This window comes from Anneissia japonica, unplaced genomic scaffold (genome assembly GCF_011630105.1).
Source record: "Anneissia japonica isolate Jap-2015-1 unplaced genomic scaffold, ASM1163010v1 scaffold1467_len401143_cov160, whole genome shotgun sequence".
Lineage (NCBI taxonomy): Eukaryota > Metazoa > Echinodermata > Crinoidea > Comatulida > Comatulidae > Anneissia > Anneissia japonica.
In genome coordinates this window covers 294,171-313,491 of record NW_022758991.1, presented here as the reverse complement: position 1 = coordinate 313,491, position 19,321 = coordinate 294,171, and the positions used below count along the sequence as shown (strand labels likewise).

The 19,321-nt window shown below is 37.7% G+C and overlaps 2 protein-coding genes across 5 annotated transcripts in view; one reads left to right on the top strand and one right to left on the bottom strand.

Moving 5' to 3' along the window:
- The first annotated feature begins 5,157 nt into the window (after positions 1–5,157).
- LOC117125462 lies at positions 5,158–5,652 on the top strand. The gene has a single exon (XM_033271960.1). It carries the CDS (start codon positions 5,158–5,160, stop codon positions 5,650–5,652), a length of 495 nt encoding a protein of 164 aa, XP_033127851.1.
- A 1,390-nt stretch (positions 5,653–7,042) lies between these two features.
- Positions 7,043–19,321, bottom strand: part of LOC117125467 (DNA ligase 4-like) — a 28,373-nt gene continuing 16,094 nt past the window's right edge. For 2 of the 4 annotated variants that reach the window (XM_033271963.1, XM_033271965.1), the window contains exons 15-27: positions 18,538–18,638; positions 18,084–18,175; positions 17,442–17,537; positions 17,220–17,330; positions 13,563–13,642; positions 12,767–12,872; positions 12,035–12,193; positions 11,466–11,644; positions 11,215–11,263; positions 10,936–11,112; positions 10,244–10,381; positions 8,702–8,811; positions 7,043–8,283 (exon numbers count right to left, since the gene is read on the bottom strand). In XM_033271963.1, coding sequence (XP_033127854.1) covers positions 8,136–8,283; positions 8,702–8,811; positions 10,244–10,381; positions 10,936–11,112; positions 11,215–11,263; positions 11,466–11,644; positions 12,035–12,193; positions 12,767–12,872; positions 13,563–13,642; positions 17,220–17,330; positions 17,442–17,537; positions 18,084–18,175; positions 18,538–18,638 — 1,546 coding nt within the window. In that variant the 3' untranslated portion in view covers positions 7,043–8,135. The remainder of the gene's footprint in view (positions 8,284–8,701; positions 8,812–10,243; positions 10,382–10,935; positions 11,113–11,214; positions 11,264–11,465; positions 11,645–12,034; positions 12,194–12,766; positions 12,873–13,562; positions 13,643–17,219; positions 17,331–17,441; positions 17,538–18,083; positions 18,176–18,537; positions 18,639–19,321) is intronic. The other 2 variants (XM_033271966.1, XM_033271967.1) reach the window with 2 other exon arrangements.

Below are 19,321 nucleotides of genomic sequence, written 5' to 3'. Positions count from 1 at the left end.
TTCGTGCTTCTGGTTGAGACGAAAGACGAAAGACCCTGATTCCCAAAGATTAATTTTGCCTCCGAATTCGGATTCGACAGCAACGTGATCGCAAAGGTCTTGAGCGATCATCTCGAGAAAAAAAGGAGAAGTGTTCTCGTTGACAAACGAAGTTCTGGTCTGGAGCATAATCGATAAAATAAGGGCCGACAGAAAAAAGGACGGGGACGACGATCCGTCGAAACATGAGGGCTTGGTGGCTCTGATCGCCGAACTTCGCTTGGTAGAAGATGCCGAAGACGAACGCCCGGAAGAAGAATAAGGAGTTCGTGCGACCGTGGAAAGTAATATGCACAAGGTACGCGGCGACGACGACGATATGACGTGCAAGGTGTGCATGGATCGCGATTATAACGTCCTGACGCCATGCAACCATCTCGTCTGCTGCGACTCGTGTTCCGTCAGGTTAGCGTCGTGTCCGATCTGTCGTACAAAAGTCGGTGAAGTCGTCAAAGTTTACCACAGCTAGGTTTATCTCATTCGCAAGTTCGCTTTCGAAGAAACGATGGCCGAAACGAGACTCCTCAAATTGTTTGCAAAAGCGATAAACGAAGCCGAGTTGTACGGCGATAAGGTAAACCGATTTTTTTTTTTCGACTTTTCGACGAGTACGAACACGTCATCGACCCAACCGTCGGCGACGAGGAGTGGGAAACCCAATATTTTTGTACTATCCGTGAAAAAGATGTGTCTGGGATCATTGAAAGTAATACGAGAGATCGACAGATTGAGTACTGCATGCAAGTCAGTGTCTCAGCGCGTGTCTCCACCTCCCTTTCAGATCGCCAGACGCTGCATTGTGCATCGCAACCCGGACGACCCGTTGAACAGGACGGCGTCTAACCCCCGTACGGAAAGGTTAGACGTTCGTCTGAAAGGATACGATCGCCCGTCTGCGGTGGATTGGATATCTGCCGTTCTCGGCGACCGGCCTGTCGAATGAGATCGCCTGGCGGACGTTTTCGCGATCGCACAGAAAGCGTTCTTGTCTCATCCTTGGAAGGAAATTGTCGCTTACACGGTGGGCGAAGTGCTGAACGAATTGTGTCCCGGTTTCTTTTCGATGTCTCTCCGGACGCTGGAGGACAGCGACAGATGCCAGGTGTGTCTGAACGCGTACTCCGAGGTGATGACGATGCCTTGCCGACATTTTGTGTCTTGTCGATCGTGCTCGAAGCGGGTGAACAACTGTCCGACGTGCAGACGTCCCATCGAACGGAGGCTGTCGAAATGGCTGATTCTGGACGGTACGAAGGTGTACAGATAATAATTAGATTCTTTCTATTAATTGAAAATAGAATAATAAAAGAAATCATTTAACGATAATCTGTTGTAAGCGAATGTTTTTTTAAATATATATAGTTGTCCCTCTGTAAATTGCCATGTACGTCAAATGTTCAAAGATAACCGGAAGGTTGTCCGTTCGTGGAAAAAATCTTGACGGACGTCTGGTTGACCTGGAGAGTACGAAGGTTGAATTCCTGTGTTACGCCGAAGAAAAGGACTGCGATGTGACTTCACAAAGAGGCGACAAATACGAGTCCGTGGGTCGAACGTACCGCGCACTCAGGTCACTGGACAGGAACGGCATCCCCGTGGAGAACACGTTCGGTAACCTGCCGTCTGCCGTCAACGACCTGGACGCGCAGTGCGCCGTTGGCGTGCACGGCTGCGCTTGGCACCGATGCACTTCGAAAGAGAAGGGATACTTCGAGAAATTCGAGTACGACGAACAAACCTTCCTGGAACTCGAGGAAACCGATCCCGTGCAGCCGTCCGTGCTGTACCTCTCCTTTCGACTCCACGTGACCGGATGTGTGACGGCCATCGTCCTCTCCGACAGAAGGCTGTCGAAGGAGCCCGAGGAGAGGGAGGTGCTGCGCTGTTTAACGAACCTTGTGAAATCCGCCGACGTTCTCGCGTATCACAGAGAGTGGTGAAGATTGCTTTGACGAACAGATGCTCGGCGTGCGACCTGCCGATATCTCGATGGCCGATATGCGTCGACACCTCCGAGGAGGCCGACGGGTGCCGCGATCGCCATTCCATGTACGAGTACGCGAGCAAAAGATCTTGCAACGAACTTTCTGCACGAACGTCCGACGACGTGCTGGATGAGGAGCTGTCTGTCCTCCGATATTACGAACGCAAGGTGCGCAGCAGGCGTTTGGTGGAAACCGCCCTCGACGCGTCCAGGTTGACGGGTACCTTTACCGGAGGAACCAGGAAGCAGATGCTGTTGTCCATTCTCTGCAGGGAGGCGGTGAGACGCAGAATCGTGTTTCCCCGTCAAAGAGAGACGGCGGAAGAGCCGGCCGGAGGTGGAGGTCTCGTTCTCGAACCAGTGCCCGGCATCCACGATCACGTGAACGTGTACGACTGCAAGTCCTACTATCCCAGGTTCGTCGTCGACGGTGCGAGGACGGGACGAACGACCGGAACGATCGGCCGCATACGAAAGGGTGGCGAACGCATGCATGGGATGCCTGGCGAACTCGGGAAGAGGTCGATTCTACAACCACGAGCTGCAGACCACTGGCCAAGTTGAAGAATTTCGCGAACGCAACGGCGCTCGGGTCGTTTACGGAGATACGGACTTGTTCGTGAAGGTCGGGGCGAACGGCAAACCCGACATGGAGCTGGAGTTCGAAAAAAACCGCCGGCGAAAACGAATGGTAGAAGTTCGTTCGGAGGGAGACGTACAGACGGCTGCTGCTGACGACGGCGAAGAAGAGATACGCGTACCTGCTCGAAGACAGAACCGTCGGCACGGTCGGAACGTGAGGGACGACACCGAACCTCTAGTTTTCAAGCTGGACCGGAAGTTGGTGGAGTTCGTGCTGACGCACGACGATCCTGCGTCGGCTTTGGAGGCCTGCGCCTGTGCCGTCGCGGACAGTCTGAAGAGGACGAAGACGATTTCGTTATCGAGCGTTCGCCGATTGTCGAAGAAGGAAACGAACGCTCCAAAGTTCAGGAGAGTGTGCGCCTCGCTTGGTCTGTTCCGGCCGGCGCCGTACTATTGTACGTCAGGCACGAGGGAGCTTCTCAGCACCCTTTATTCGTGGCGTGTCGCAACAACTTCATTGACGCGAACGGTCTGTTGGATGCCCACCAAAAGAGGTGCCCGTCGAAACCGGAGTCGTGTGCTCCCGATCGATTGAGAGAGGATTGAGTCGCCGTCGAAAGAGTGCCGATCAAACTTACTGTCGCATCCTCGGATGGATCCGAGGTTGTGATACCGAACTGCTGTTCCATAGTCGTGACGACGCCTATCGAAGAGGAACGAGCGACGAGAAGGGACGAGTTGGTCTTTCACAACAAGAAGCTAGGAGGAGGGCGAACGAAGTTGTTCGTTCTTCGATGCAGAGATCCCCTGTGCGCACGGGCTCGCGACTTTTGCGTTGGCGCCCGTAAATCTTGAACGAATGTTGAATAATAAAACTCTAGAAACCTGAATTTTCGCAAGGAGATGACCAGTAACGAGATGGAAGCTGTGGCATATATTTTAGAAGATTTTCAACGAATAAGATATAGTGTTCAGTCGAATGCATCCTGTGCAGACGTTGATGAAAATAAAAGTTGCAAAGAAAAATAGCCCATAGAATGCGTAAGTGGGACGAGATTTCCTAAGGTTTCTTCGTGAAGCGTGGTTTTCTGGTAAAGGGATTTCATCGATTCACGATAGACAACGCCGGACAGTACGTTCGTTTTTACTGTGTCATCGGGGATAAAGGAAATATATTTCACCAAAGTCCAATATTCGAACAACAGAAGAACATCTTTCATTCGGAGGGAACTGAGTCGGTCCTTGTAGTGATTAGTTAATATGTAAATTCTTATATGTAAATTGTTCAATGTGCAAATGCTTGTTATTAAAAGGACTGTTATGTAACAGAACAGTACAGTATAGTCAGTTGTTGAGTATACTCCTTTGTGTGAACACATCTACTACAATGGCGACGAGGATAGGATGATGGCTGTTCAACAAGGGTTGATGTTTACCCAGATAACTCCATTTGATGTTCATGACGAGTCCATTACATTATCGGTACGCTGGAAAAGATGGCTGGCACGTTTTGAAAATAGTTTAATAGCATGGAAAGTTACTGATCCAGAACAGAAACGAGCTCTTCTTTTAGACAGGGGTGATGAAGATTTGTTTGATATTGCAGAAACTCTCATATTACCCAGTGGAGATGATGATGTTTATAAAAAGCAGGTTAAGGCTCTGGAAGATTATTTTCTTCCAAAGAAAAACACAGAGTATGAAATTTTTCAGTTTAGACGCACTCTACAGCATGAATCTGAGAATATGTACCAGTTTGTTACTCGTCTACGTAGATTGATTAGTAATTGTGGTATTGATAGTCAGGAGTCAAGGGATGCTGAAATAAAACATCAAATTATTCAAGGCGGTCGAAATAAAAGAAAATGTTCGCAGACGAGCATTACAAGAAGATATGTCTTTGAACAATATTATTAAGTTGGCTAGATCCCTTGAAATTTCAGAGCGTGAATCTCATGGAATGGATGACATTCATCAACCACATGATATAGCTAACAGATTCTCTGAGCCTATGTCATCCAACCAGAGGCGACCGGTGAAGTCGCACGAGTCACGCAGTAATTTTTGGAGGACAAGTCAGCGAAATAACACATCGGTACGTCCTTGTTTTTATTGTGGTCGACATCTTCCTCATAATAGTGCTTGCCCTGCTAAGGATAAAGAGTTCAACTATTGTCATGAAATTGGACACTTTATTAGTTGTTGCCGAAAGTTAAAGAATAAAGAATGTAATTATTGTCATGAAAATGGACATTTTGTTCGTTATTGCCCAAAGTTGAAGAAAGAGAAGCAGAATACCTCAAGCTAAGTCAACAAAATATGGTACTACTACTGCCAAGCGACATGACGGTGCTAAAGATGTTAAGCATGTCTATACAGATGATCAGGATGGTACGGACAGTAGTGAAGATTACTTGCTCAATATCCTTTCTAACATTCATTATGCTGGTAAATTACCATTTGTAACTCTAAAAGTTAATGATAGGTCTATTCAATTATTGTTGGATTCTGGTGCATCTTGTAATGTTTTAAACAAGGCTGATTTTAACATGATTAATATTAACAACAATTTAACACTTGAACCAACAGATAAGAATATGTATGTTTATGGTCAACAAGACAAAGTTAATGTGTTAGGAACGACAAAAGCAATGGCTAATTTTGGTGATAAATTTGAATTGTTAACGTTTGTTGTTGTTGATACTAAGGATTCATCTATTTTTGGATATCCTTCTGCTAGTAAACTTGGGTTTATACATGTCAATTCTAATCATCCTGATGTTTCCTTCTCAGAGAAATTTGGTAAGACAAAATGTGAAATGCATAATGTTAAAGGTGTAAATACGACCAATGATATGTTAGAAATCCCTAATTGTCCAGTATCTGTAAAAGAAATAATATCAAAGCATGAAAATGTGTTTAATGGCATGGGAAAATATACGGATAAAAAGATAAAATTGCATATTGACCAAAATGTTAAGCCTGTTAATCAGAACCACAGACGTATTCCATACCATTTAAGGCAAAAGGTTGAAACAGAGTAAAAAGCTTTGGAGGACGCAGATATTATAGAGAAGGTAGAAGGTCCAACACCTTGGGTTAGTCCAATTGTTATTGTTCCTAAACCTGGTACGGATAATGTTAGAATTTGTGGTGACTATAGAATTCCAAATTTGGCTATAGAAAGAGAACGTCATGTAACTCCTACAGTTCAGGAAATACGTACTAAACTTAATGGTTCAACTGTATTTAGTAAGTTAGATGCCAATAAACATTATTTACAGTTTGAACTTTCAGAAAAGTCTAGAAATATTACAACTATAAGTAGTCATGTAGGCCTTAGGAGATATAAGCGACTTCCCTTTGGTGTAAATGCAGCAGCTGAAATCTGCCAAAATGAAATGTCATTAATTTTACAAAATATACCTGGAGTAGAAAATATTGCCGATGATATAATTATCCATGGCAAGGATCAGTTTGCGCGTGACCAAGCTTTAAATCAATGTTTATCCCGTTTGTCTGAAAAGGGACTAACATTAAGATTACCAAAGTGCAAATTTTCTGTTTCAGAAATATCTTTCTTTGGATTTATTTTTGATAGGAATGGTATGCGTTCAGATGAAAAGCGTATTAAAGCAATTCGTGAATTAAGGCGTCCAGAAAATATTTCTGAAGTTCGGTCATTTTTGGGTATGTTGGGTTTACCTTCCATGATGGTTCCACAGTTAAGTACATAATCTGCACCCATACGCTCCCTAACTAAGAAAGGTAATTCTTTCATCTAGAAGCAGCGTTTAATGCTTTTAAAGAAGCTATTTGCTCTAATGTAGTATTGGGTTATTTTGACATAAATAAACTATACTTACTGTTGATGCGAGTCCAGTAGGATTAGGTGCGATCTTACGACAAGGTGATACGTTAATTAGTTGCGCAAGCCGTGCTCTTTCAGACGCAGAAATGCGATATAGTCAGTTAGAAAGGGAGGTCTGGGCTTAAGCCCCTGATGCTGATGGGAACTTAGAGAAAAATAACATTAAAATATTGGAAATACAAGAAAATGATATCTTTGAATTGTGATCATAACTCCAATGTGCGACAAACCACCCAAGAAGAACGTAAGAAACATTACATGAGCTACCAATTTATTACTTTTGTTGCCAGATATACGCAATTATATATTTGGGGATTGGAGAATTGGGTCAGCATGACAGTACACACCCACCTGGAAATGGCATTCTCATACCTTATGAGAATGCTATTGTCTAATGCTAAATGTATTTATAACCGGATTAAACCCGGATTTGACAAAATGAATGCATGCAAACATTGGTTTCAGTTGTGATTTCGTCTAGTTGAGCCTTGTTGCATCTTCTGTTTCTATCCACCTTGGGTACACAGGCATCTGGTTTAATCAAGACTATATTGAAAAGTTTATAAAGGAAGGCAAATTGATTTATTTCTTGCCTTTCTTCTAATGTTGTTCAAAATTAGTATCTGTCACACTGCTCTTCAGAGAATAGTTGTTGCAGACGAAACATGCAGGTCGACTATGTATTCTTTCCAGCAGAGACATTTTTCTTTGTAGATGGGTTCCATGTACCAGTGTAGCATAATATAGCTTTTCCTTTACACTTCTGGACACAGGACAAAAGTGCCTCTGTTGACAATTAGATAATGTCAAAGTCATGCTTTGAAAATTTTTTCATTGCATAATTATCAAGGAATGTTACATATTTTAAAATTATCTTATCAAAAATTGAATATTTCAAGGTTATACATACAAAAAATTATCCTTTACAAATACTTTATAACATTGTTTTTTCCCAATACAGAGCATCCAACCAGACAGTCACTTGTACATTGCTGGGGTCCCAAGTTTGAAGAGGCCACTTTTGGGGAGACACAGTTTTTAATGAGATTGTGTTTTTCTGCTTATAGTGAAACCCCATAACTAGCATACTTTATGAAGACAATTAAAATTACAGTAGTAAAAACATGCAAAATCCACCTTGCTTGCAAGAATGCGGGAGACCATTTTGATATTTTGGCGACTTCTGCATTGGGACCCCTGATACTATGTGGATCAAGGAAAAACCTGCACAGCAATTACAATCATAGAATTTATTTCACTATAAAAATTAGCAATATTTTTCATTGTGTGTGCAAAAAACTGTTCCCCCACCATATCTCTGGACCCATTCAATCTGCCACTGTTAGTGTGGCATATCATCATCCAAAAACATCAATATTTAGTGATGTTTTCCACTAATACTATATATTTTAGAAATCAATCATACACAGAATTCCTCTTCTTCCTGAGGTGTAATTCAGCACGGAATCATTCACCTCCTACCAGGTACCCACTTGCATTCATTTTAGGTGAAAAGAGGAGGACATATACATAGTGTGTCTTGCCCATACACAAGCAGTGTGACCAACATTGGTTTTAACCCAGGACCTCAAGATTGCAGCGCTGTGCAACACTGTCTGTACCCCACTTCATTAAAATTGAATTATCTAGACTCTTTCATACTGGAGCATCTGGCTCATAATCTCTTTCTCGTTTCAATCTTTTGTCTTCTACACATGATTTCACCCAAGCAGTTGAAACCAGGTGACGCTTCTTCTGCAGATCATGGTTCAAATTTCGGAATTCTTTTAATCTTGTCAAGTCACTAAGACAAAAGAAAAATAACATATATATAAAAATAGTACAAATATTATTACATATTACATGCATTAAAGACTTAATTTTAGCGCGAACTAAGACCAAAGTTAATTTTAAGAATACCAGGGTCAGGCTGGGCCACTGGGGAATTGTAGCAGCTGCAGTGCAGCGCCAACTAATTTAACTGCAACATGTAATGGATACATATGGACACAAGCATTTTCCTTAACTCTCAATGTGAGGGATATTCAAGGAGCCAAGTAACCAGACTCCTATGAAAAACCTACAATAGCTGTGATAAAGAGGGGTCTTCATTGCAAAAAGCAGAAACATTATACTTCTCAGCCAAATGCTCATTAAAGAAAATATCAGTAAAATGGAAATGCAATGTACTAATTAGAGTTGAAATTTATCAGGAAGCTTACCTTTTATCAAACACAATATGAGATACTTGATCATCTAGTACATCAACAAGAGTTGCACCATGGAACCTCATCTCCAAGGCAACCATCTCTAATGTGCTGTCTTTTATTTCCTAATGTAAAAAATCCGACATGAACAACTTAAAATAGATGAAATCAGCATTCAAGTATCAAACAAACCAAAAGAATGGTAATTCAAATTTAACAGAACAGAGGGAGGGTTTTCATTAAGTGTTCTGTAGAAAATGTGCTTCTGGAGATTAAAATTTTGGGTTTTTATTGCCAGTATCTTCATATATTTTTTCTTATAAAATAGTTCGCAGGGATTGTAATGTTACAGTCTCTCGAGATTATGTTTGTCAAATTCTCTAGACCTATTGTCTGTCCTCCATAGTATCAAGTGATAAAGATAACGGGCCTAGAGTTAATAATATTTATACCTCCGTGGATCAACATACTGTACTAAAAGTACAGAAGGCCATTGTTAAATAAATGCGGCATGTGTTAATTTTAAAAATTGTAAAGACCTGATTACTTTGGATGCTGCTTCGTATTTGGCGAAAATTTGTTTTGAATGCGTAACTTTGTTCCTTTTTGTAATATACAGTTTTCAAAATTTCATTTGAAATAAGCTATGGTTTAATCATGGAGCTATAAAAAGTCCTAACAACAACATTACCACACAAATGCAATTTAGTAGGGTCCCAGGGAAATTTGTGACACCGATGAAGTACTATCAAGGATTTTAACAGAAAATGCAGTTATCTTTGGTGAGGCATTGGTTTTTTGTAAACAAGATCATAGATGTTAGTTTAGTTCCAGTCTTGCAAACAAGGGGTGATCTGGGGAATATTAATCCTCTGAGATGCAAAAATACAAGCATGGAGTTAGGTAATTTGTATATATATTGCAAGTGTCCAACTCACAAGCATGGTTGGTAGTGGATAACATAAGGGACCAAATAAAGGGGTGGTATGAGAAGGTACAACCTGCAATAGCTCAAAATTATGGTACCGAAGTGGATACGGTATGTTAGCATAACTGGTGGTGCGCTGGCATATACTTAAGTGATAGCTGCAGAATACTGTGGAGTGAAGTCTTTTGCTTGTGGTTGTACAATGTCTATAAAAATCCACAAAAAATTTTGGAGCCAGAGTAATGCTAAAGTTACAGTTTTGAGATATAGCCATGCTATGCTATACCAATAGAATGCTATTGTGATATGCTATGGTATTTAAATATTAGACTATTTTGTACTATGCTACTGGGTAACGAGAATTCGTCCACATGAGAATGTAATCATGTATCATAATAGCTTTTTTGAAGCAAAACACAGGGACTGTTGCATGTATGGTTTTGGTGTGTCACACGGTCAAAGTGAAGAAAATAAATTCTTAATTTTTGCCGCAATTTACATATGACTCGAATTTTTGTACCATTTCAAAAGACACACTCAGTGCAGTGACAGTGTCTCGGAAAGTTTGTGACAAAGAAAATGTTGTCCCTCTTTTTATGAAATTGGAAAAACTACATAAAGGTACTTACGGTGGTAGGGTCATCAATGATGAGATTCTTGTCCATGTAGACTCTGCAGAGACGAAACAAACCCAAAGGAGATTCATCAGGAAAATACTCATGTTCAATCTGAGCGATCTCTAAAGTACTTAATCTGCAATTGCCGCCCTGTAATAAAAGTGATGCAACCATTCAGTTACAAGGATTCATGGAAAAAGTGGAAAATTGACAGGGATGTCTATGAAAAAAGGGGAAGGGGTGGTTATCTAAAATTTTCTGCACAGCCTTATCTTTTTACATATTTAGTATTAGGACTTATTGTTTAAATTACAAATGTACCTTAAGACTATCAAATTTCATTTGACAAAATCACTTGACACGCCTAAATATGGTCATGATGATACCACATCATGACCCTATATATAGGCATATCGTGACAATATTTGGGCATACAACAGTTATTTTTATGTGTGCACAGAGACTAAATTCATTATTACTATGTGTATGTCACCAACAAAATAGTAAACAACATAGGAATTATTAAAGCATTCATGTGTGTAAAAAAAAAAAGTGTGATGTGTTTAGTTTGTAAACTGTTTTTATGCATAGGTGCTAGCAAAACTTGCTTTGTATAATCATTGAATAAATTTATTGTGCCTTTCATTTCTCAATTTATCCTCTATTGTGAAATTTAAGGGCATGCAAAGAAAGAGTGAGCTTACAGAAAGAGATGTCACCTGTTTCCCTATGTTTTCAAATATTTCTTGTAGTTTGTCAACTGTAACATCCTCAGTGTAGCTGTCTCCATGAGAGTCATAATGCACCTCAAAATAGGCAGCAGTCTCATGGGATTTATGTATCATGTGATGTGGTAACCATGGTAACCTACGTTTAGTTTTCTAAAAAATATAAATAATATTTGCAAGTCACACTAATTATATTTTTCTATTTGTAATGTGTCTGTTTTAATTGTGCAAACATTAAAGATGATAAAAACTCACCAGGCAGTCAATTAACCAAGATGCCTGTACAACATCTTGTTCACCAGAACTGAAATGTCAAAAAAGCACAACAAATTAATATTAATCAATCAATAATGCTCTGACATCAATTTAATACTCTACCATGGTAATTCCACCCTTTTGTCAATCAATCCATTTATCAATCATTATTGTCTTTTAAACATTTTAAAAACTACATACACATAGACATAAAAATTATTTAAAAGTGAAAAAGCTTCAAATTTTTTCACCTTATGACATTTTGAACTTTGACATTGATTTTCTCAGCAATTACACAGTAAGTGTCGACGCTGGGATTTTGCGTGATTTTGCCTCCATGTTCCACAACCTTCTTTTCAAGTTCAACTTTCGGATAATCACTTGGTCCATTGAAGATACAAAACTCCATATCTTCAAACAGTTTGGAGATCTTAAGATAGAAAAATGTCAATAGAATCAATTAGTGAATCAATCTTTCTGTAAATAAATATATCTTTATTCCATTTTAATTTTATGTATTTTTAGTTATTTTACTTCCACTTTTATTTATTGTTTTCTTTTACTGATGTACTGCTCTTTAAATACTGTTTGTTCATTGTTGTGAGGAAGTATAAATCTAAATTTGTACTGTACATTGAATTGAATCTCTGGTTCAGATACTTGCCTTCTGATCCTGGGTCAAAATTCTGAAAAAATCTCCACTCAGTCAGCCTCAAATGAGACTTACTTTATGGAGCATCTTACATCCTGTAAAAATTGAGTGTAATTAATTTTTGATTTGAAGGTAATAAAAAAAATATAAATGAAATATAACACAAACCTGTTTGAGACTGGAAGTGTCCGCACCCCTGAATCTCTCTGCCACACTAGCCTTTTGTTCTACTCGGGAGGTAACTTTTCTCTTCTTTACTTGAGGTTGAATGTCCTGGTTATCATCATCATGAACAGCATGTCTGGAAGCTAATTTACCGTCTGCTAACTGTGCAGTAAAAACATTTTTAATTGCTACATAGTTTTATTTTATTATCATCCATCATCTAAAATATAATCAGTGAAGGTTTCTCTGAAAACATATGAGAAATTGTTGAACATTATTTTTTTTCTGTCTTTGTAAAGGACAGTAATCATAGTATTGTATGTAAATATTGTGCTGGGCTCCGGCCGAAAAACCTGAATAGTGTCTGGTAGGGAAAAAATGATATACAAGAAGAGCTACCACTTTATTTGGAGTTGAGGATCTTTTATAAATGTACTAACCATTTGTTTTAAATACATAGTGTATTACTGCTGCAGAATACAATAAGCTTAGCTTGCAAATGTGTGCCAAAAGTCTAATAACATTGTTGCTATGGAGTGAAATTTTAATAATACAAGGTCTTAGATAAGGCTGTTTATACCAATCATGTTTTTATATCAGTATCCAATAGGTACAGTAGCTATCTGCTCCTGGCTGTCTAAGATAATAAATAATGAAAGAATCACTTCAATTCAAATCCTACCCAAGCATTAAGCTTCTCTGTAATATATCAATTCATTAAAATCAATTGCTTACCTTCTTTAAATTGTCTAGTTCATCTGCAGTCATGCACTGGTTCCATGCCTTGTCATCCCGCAGTTTCTCTACACGTGGAAAACGTAAAGTACACCCAGTCTTGTAGCTACAAGATGTAAAAAGCAAACATTAAATATTAAAAATACACATCTAAGTATTATATAAACTTACTTATTTAATTCACTTAGTTGAATGTACAAGTTCACTTTCATTTATAAAATACATACAGTTACTAAAATATCATAAGACATAAGCTCCTATATAAAGAATTTCACGAAAAACATGAAAACTACACATGGGAATTTGAAATTACAAATCTTTCAAGAATAATGATATAAAATTTATTTGCACAAATAAAATATTATTTTAATTGTTACTATAATAATTGTCATGTAAAAGAAGCAATTTATATACTTGTATTTTTTTTAAATTAAAATATTGAATATTGAAAGTGGTCCCTATGCTCTGTAAATGACAATCCTGTACTTATACCAGGAGGCTTACTGATGCATAATACTGTAATACAAAAACACCAACTATACAGTTGCCACCAATGCCCAATAATTTCAACATGTAAATTAAGCATGTGCAAGGGGGAACAAACATGTTGTCCGCTTTCACACGCAAGATGAGGCCTGAATGCTATTGCATTAATATTTAGTAACAATGTCATGGAATACTCCCCCAGGGATAAGATTTATGGGTCTTATAGGTGGTGAATGCTCAAATGACCGGGGCATAGAAGACTTGACATTATGTACTATAAGATGATCATTATCAATGAAAACCAACTCACTCTTTTGCATATGTTATTTCTGTTGCCTTTACTTGAACGATTACAGATTTGGAAGGCTCAATCCATATTTCAGGTTTTTCCTGTCAGAAAAATTACACAAATGTAAGTAAATGGATTATATCACATTACAACTGTGCCTTATCAATTAATAATAGCTATACCTAAACATTTTTCTTTCCACATTTTAAAAGTAAAACAAAGCTTTACAAAACAACTTGCATAATATGATGAATATGAGTTGAGTGGAAGTGTTTGAAAATCTCTTGACTGGGAATGCCGCCCTCAGCGGTGTGTGCGAAGCACAACTCAAATTAAGAAGTGGAATGTGAAATTTGGATTTGGTTTTGTAGTCAGATTTGCGAGAAAAATTTCAGCTACCAATATTTCTCGGCTGAGACGTCAGTGGAAGCTGTAATTTGTATGGCAAGGAGATGGTACTACCCTTAATTCGTATTATGGAATTTACGCCCACAAACCTTGTAGTTATTAATATTTTTGTTATAATAGAAAATTTTTATTTGTTGGTGACGTAACACTTACAATATTGTTATGCATACGTCATAAGATTACTTCACCTTTTCCTGGTAAGGCAAACTTTCCTGGCATGCTTTTTTCATGGATAAACAAACACCACTGCTTTGCAAATGGATGCCTTGCCTAGCTAGAGCTACAAGAGCTGCATTGTTAGCATTGTATAATATTTAAAAGAGAACTATCAAAATGATTTTATGTTCTAGAGAGGATTTTTGATATGTCATTAATAATAGAATCAACCTTAAAATCGTTTTTTGGCTATTTTTTATGAAGTTATAGACGATTATATAAGATTTTACCATGATGTCACTGGCGAAAAAGTAACAAAAGATCGTGTAAATAGCGCCGCGTAGAGTATCCACCGCGTAGGGTATCCGCCGCGTATGATCTTTGCGTGCATGCTGTAACAATCAAAATTTACAGCCATGGTGTACCTAAATACAACGGTGGGGGGAAACTAGAAGATGTAACAGCAGTATGTTCTAATAATTTAAAATTTGTACTCTGTAAAATGAGTTATACTGACCCAATTTTTACCATTCAAAAGTCGATATAAGGTGCTAGTTAACGTTTATTAATATTTTTGGAAAGAAAATAATGAAATTATGTCCCTAAATAGAAGTTCATATACATTAGCCGAATGTGGTACAATTGTTTATCAGTGTGATTCATCTGCTCAATAAACAATTTTAATTACTTGTGCAAATATAAAGATGTGGGTAACCCACATCTTTATATACGACTTTTCATGGATCTCGACCTGCTATGTAGGCCCTCTTTAGGCTAGACACGCCTAGACGGTTGGAAGCGACGATCGAAGAAAAACGATTAAGCAAGCCAAGGATTTCGCTAACTTCCATTCCTCAGTATTAAAATCCTTCCATTCATGGGCACTGTCTAAAACTTTCTTCCAGCTTATCTCTGAAAAGATTGTAACCTTTTCGTCTGCAGTTGGCTCAACATGAATTACACAGGAGCCTGCGAGCTTCCATGACGTCCTAGGCTCGGACATGACACGTTGTTGTTTGTTGTTATTTCGTGACGTCATCAACGAGTACAATACTGTACATTCATTATCCACCATCAACTAAACTGCCTTAAAAGGAAAAAAATCAGTTCGTGTGGGAATCGAACACGCAACCTCCATGTTTGCTAGTCATTATCCACCATCAACTAAACTACCTTAAAAAATCGAACCCACGACCTTAAAAAAAAAAATTAATAAATAAAAAATTTTAAAAAAAACTTGCCCCGAGTGGGAATTGAACCCACGATCGCCGAGTTTACAACTCCTACTCCTGATCCAGCATGACTAAACGAAGGGAGGCAATCCGCGGCCCCTAAGCCATAAATGCGATAAACCTAGTACCACACCAAGTACCAGTTTAGTCAACTCTGATCCTACCAGAAAAAAATTCGTATTCGTATATATATACACAGCAGGTTAATATTACGCATGGTCATGGTGTCCAAAATGGGCAGTGGGCCAAGAGGGTTTATTTTTTGTCTAAAAATGTAAAATTTAATTTATAATCGATTTTTGATTGTACCATCTCCATGGCTTACGCACTTTTTTCTAAATAGACAAAAATGTTTGAAAAATTCATTATGAAAAACCGCATTTCCCGCCATTTTTTGATAAAAAGTTGTATTACAACAAATAGGAACATGCATATTGTGGACAATTTGAGACCAAAATCAAGTCTCTCTGACCAGTGCTTATCGAGATACAAGCGTCCAAATCAACAGGCGGCCATTTTGAAAAACGCCCCCAGACGGGACTTTCCCCCAATATCTGGGAGGTATATAGGAGCTATATTTTATCTAAATTGGTCCATCTTGCCAAATCCATCGAGAAACAAAGGTATCCTAAAATTAGTCACGGATCTCATGAAAATGACTCTACTAGATTGTGTCCCCTCACTCACAGTTATGAATTTTCCTATCTGTTTTCCATTTTTTCTCTCGGTTTATAAAATACCCATTCGGTGACCATCATTAGAATTAAAGCTTGATTTCCGCTCCTTTGCATACTTCCCTGCGACATACAACATTTTTAACACTTTAAATTTATTATTTATCATATTAAACAACATGGTAGGCCCAAAAAATAAAAATAAAGCAACATTTTTTTCTTCTGAAATTTCTATTTTTCTTGTCGGTGAGTGTGCTAATTGGCCAAATATAAATTTGTTTTTATTCGAATCATCATTTTAGACAAGGTACAAAAACGTCTGCCATATCTATGACCATACTACATCTGAAGATCAAGAATATAGAAGTTGTTAATAGTTTAAATTATTTTTTGTTCTAGAGTGGATTTTTGATATACCATTAATAATAGAATCAACCTTAAAATCGATTTTTGCGTGTATGCTGTAACCATGGCTGTAAATTGTGATTGTTACAGCATGCACGCAAAGATCGTACGCGGCGGATACCCTACGCAGCGCTATTTACACGATCTTTTGTTACTTTTTCGCCAGTGACGTCATGGTAAAATCGTATATAATCGCCTATAACTTCATAAAAAATAGCCAAAAAAAGATGTTAAGGTTGATTCTATTATTATTGGCATATCAAAAATCCTCTCTAAAACAAAAAATCATTTTGCTAGTTCTCTTTTAAACAAGGTACATCTGCAACTGAATTATTCTTAGTCAATTTTTTTCTTAATTTAATCTTTTTCTTTCGAAAGTGTACTTTCTATCACATATATTTGCACTGTCTACTTAGGCCTAGTCTTACTAATATATAGCCTCACTGTCCCCACTACAAAGTACATCAGTAGGCTAGGCAACAGAACGTGATGTGCCATCCTTCCCAGTGTTACATGTAATATTGCATATTGTTTGCTAACCAACGTATGCTTACAGTTCCCCACCCCATGCTACAGTACAGACGTATGCTAGGCAACAGAACGTGATATTGCACCTTCCTACCCAGGTGTTCATTTGCATATTGTTAGCTAACCAGCTGCGTGTATACTTTGTGAAAATGATTAGCATGGTGTACTCATTTTCACAAAGCATTTGCATTCCCTCTTGGAAAGAGGGAACTTCGAAATAAATGTCTCCATATCTTTGCTAATTAATCACAGTGATTCAGCTTACACTTACTTACATTGGATAGCAGCAGATGTTCTGGGTACTTGTCCTTTTCCAGTGGTTTCCAATGGGGCATTAATTTTACATTAAGGTCATAAAGTTCCTTGTATGTATAACCAGAACCAACCTGCAAAAAAAAAAAAAAAAAATGTGAAACATACCATGCTTGTCATTGTGATTATTTCTATACTTTTTTAGTTTAAAGTATGGTAGATCTACATTGGTAGATGCTCTGTACCTTGCAGAAAGACTTGAACAGTTTTGGTTCATCACCTTGTTTTGATGGGGGAACTGCAACACCAAGCAGGAAATGAGAAATCACTCTTGAACGTTTCTAAGTAAAAACAAAATTATAAAAAAATTATATCTTTTGACAATGTTGGAATGGCTAACAACAACATTCTTGAACAAAGTGGAATGATGATTAGTAAATAAAATGTGTATAGGGTGTTACGTTTGTGTGACAGAAGGAGTTGTAATGTGGATAGGGGTCACTGAAGAATTAATTGGTTTAGAAATAAAACAATTATCATAGCCTTTAAATGCACAAGAATATAAGTATGTAGGGAGTTTGCAGATAGGAATGTTATGTGTGTAGACAGGAGTGAATACAGGGGTGTGTTATTACACTCAATATACTATTAATTTATTCATTCACTTCATTTCAGATTAAATCCACAGAAATTGTAAAGGTTAAGCAAAATAAGTGGGTCTCCATGCACAAAAAAAAAGTGAACAGATGTACAGTAATTAGAAAAATAATGAAAGGATTATACAATCATTTTGCTTGGCTTATTATCAGTAAAACAGTTCTACAGCCACAATAATAATAGTGTAGTAATAATACAAAAAAAAAATCAAAATCAGAATGAGTAGATACCCCTTTGCCAAAGTAGCCACCAATGATAAGAAGATCCAACTCATCCATCATGTTATCCATATACTCAGGTTTAATCTTGAGCCAGCCACTTCCTACATGAACAAGAAATTCAGATAACACATTGACACTTTCTAATATCTAAACAATTTAGATTTAATTTTATGATTAAGAGAGCTGTATTTGGTGGTTAAAATGATTGCCTTTCAATTTTTGGGTTCCGAGTTCAAACCCTATGCACCATATATCACAAATATCTGATTTGATTTCTTCAATGTGAGGATAACCTCCATACTCAGTGTACTACATGAAGTGCAATATTATTGTATTATAAGCATAAAGTATAATATTATTATTATTAGCAGCTTCAACTACTGAATTATATCATAGTACTTTTGATTCTCTGTCTGTTTCATTTCCTGATAATTAATATTATAGTTAACACTATTATTACTACCTTTCCGCTTATCTGGTCTGTAGGTTGAGTCTGGATTTTTTACAACAATTCCTTCTTCTCGATCATCAATAGCTTTGTTCAAAGCATCAACTACATCCTTTCTGAAAATAAAAATTAAAAATATGTGATATGTGCACAAAACTTGATTTGGAAAAGTTAAAAAAAAAAAAAAAAGGCTACATAATAACTTGGCACGTTTGCTGCCAGGGATGTAATTTCACATTCAACAAGGCGTTCCAAGTCCAAACCCGGTAAAATGTAGCACCTTTGTATTGCATGATGCAAACTCACTGCCAGAACCAGCCTTGCAGTTGAAGGAAGAACCATATATTTGCTCATGTTCATTAAAGTTGATGGGAGTGATGTTCATTATGGTGGCCCCCCTCTATGCCTTGGTAACAACTTGGAAAAAGACTTGCCACCCAACATCAATAACAAATATTATTTTTAACATCATAAATGTTATTTTATTTATTCTTTCTTTATTCTGAAATAAACTTTCAATACAATGTACTGTTTTCCAAAGTGGTTCAGTTTGACACACAAAAGTAACAATTTTCGAACATAACCTAATAATGTAAAATAAGGAATTTTTATTGTAGAATTTAAGTATGTATTGTTATACAGAACAAAAGTAAAATATACAATCAATAAAAGTAACTTAATAAATGTAATATAAGAGTTTATCTTTAAATTTTACATTTGGAATTACAGAATTAATTACAAAATCTAGACATGCAGGCACTAAAATGTAAAAGCAGGAGCGAATTTAAGGAAAGTAATA

Bases quoted from the DNA above. Each gene is read 5' to 3' on its own strand.
- LOC117125462 (XM_033271960.1), top strand. From the start codon at position 5,158: ATGATTAATATTAACAACAATTTAACACTTGAACCAACAGATAAGAAT.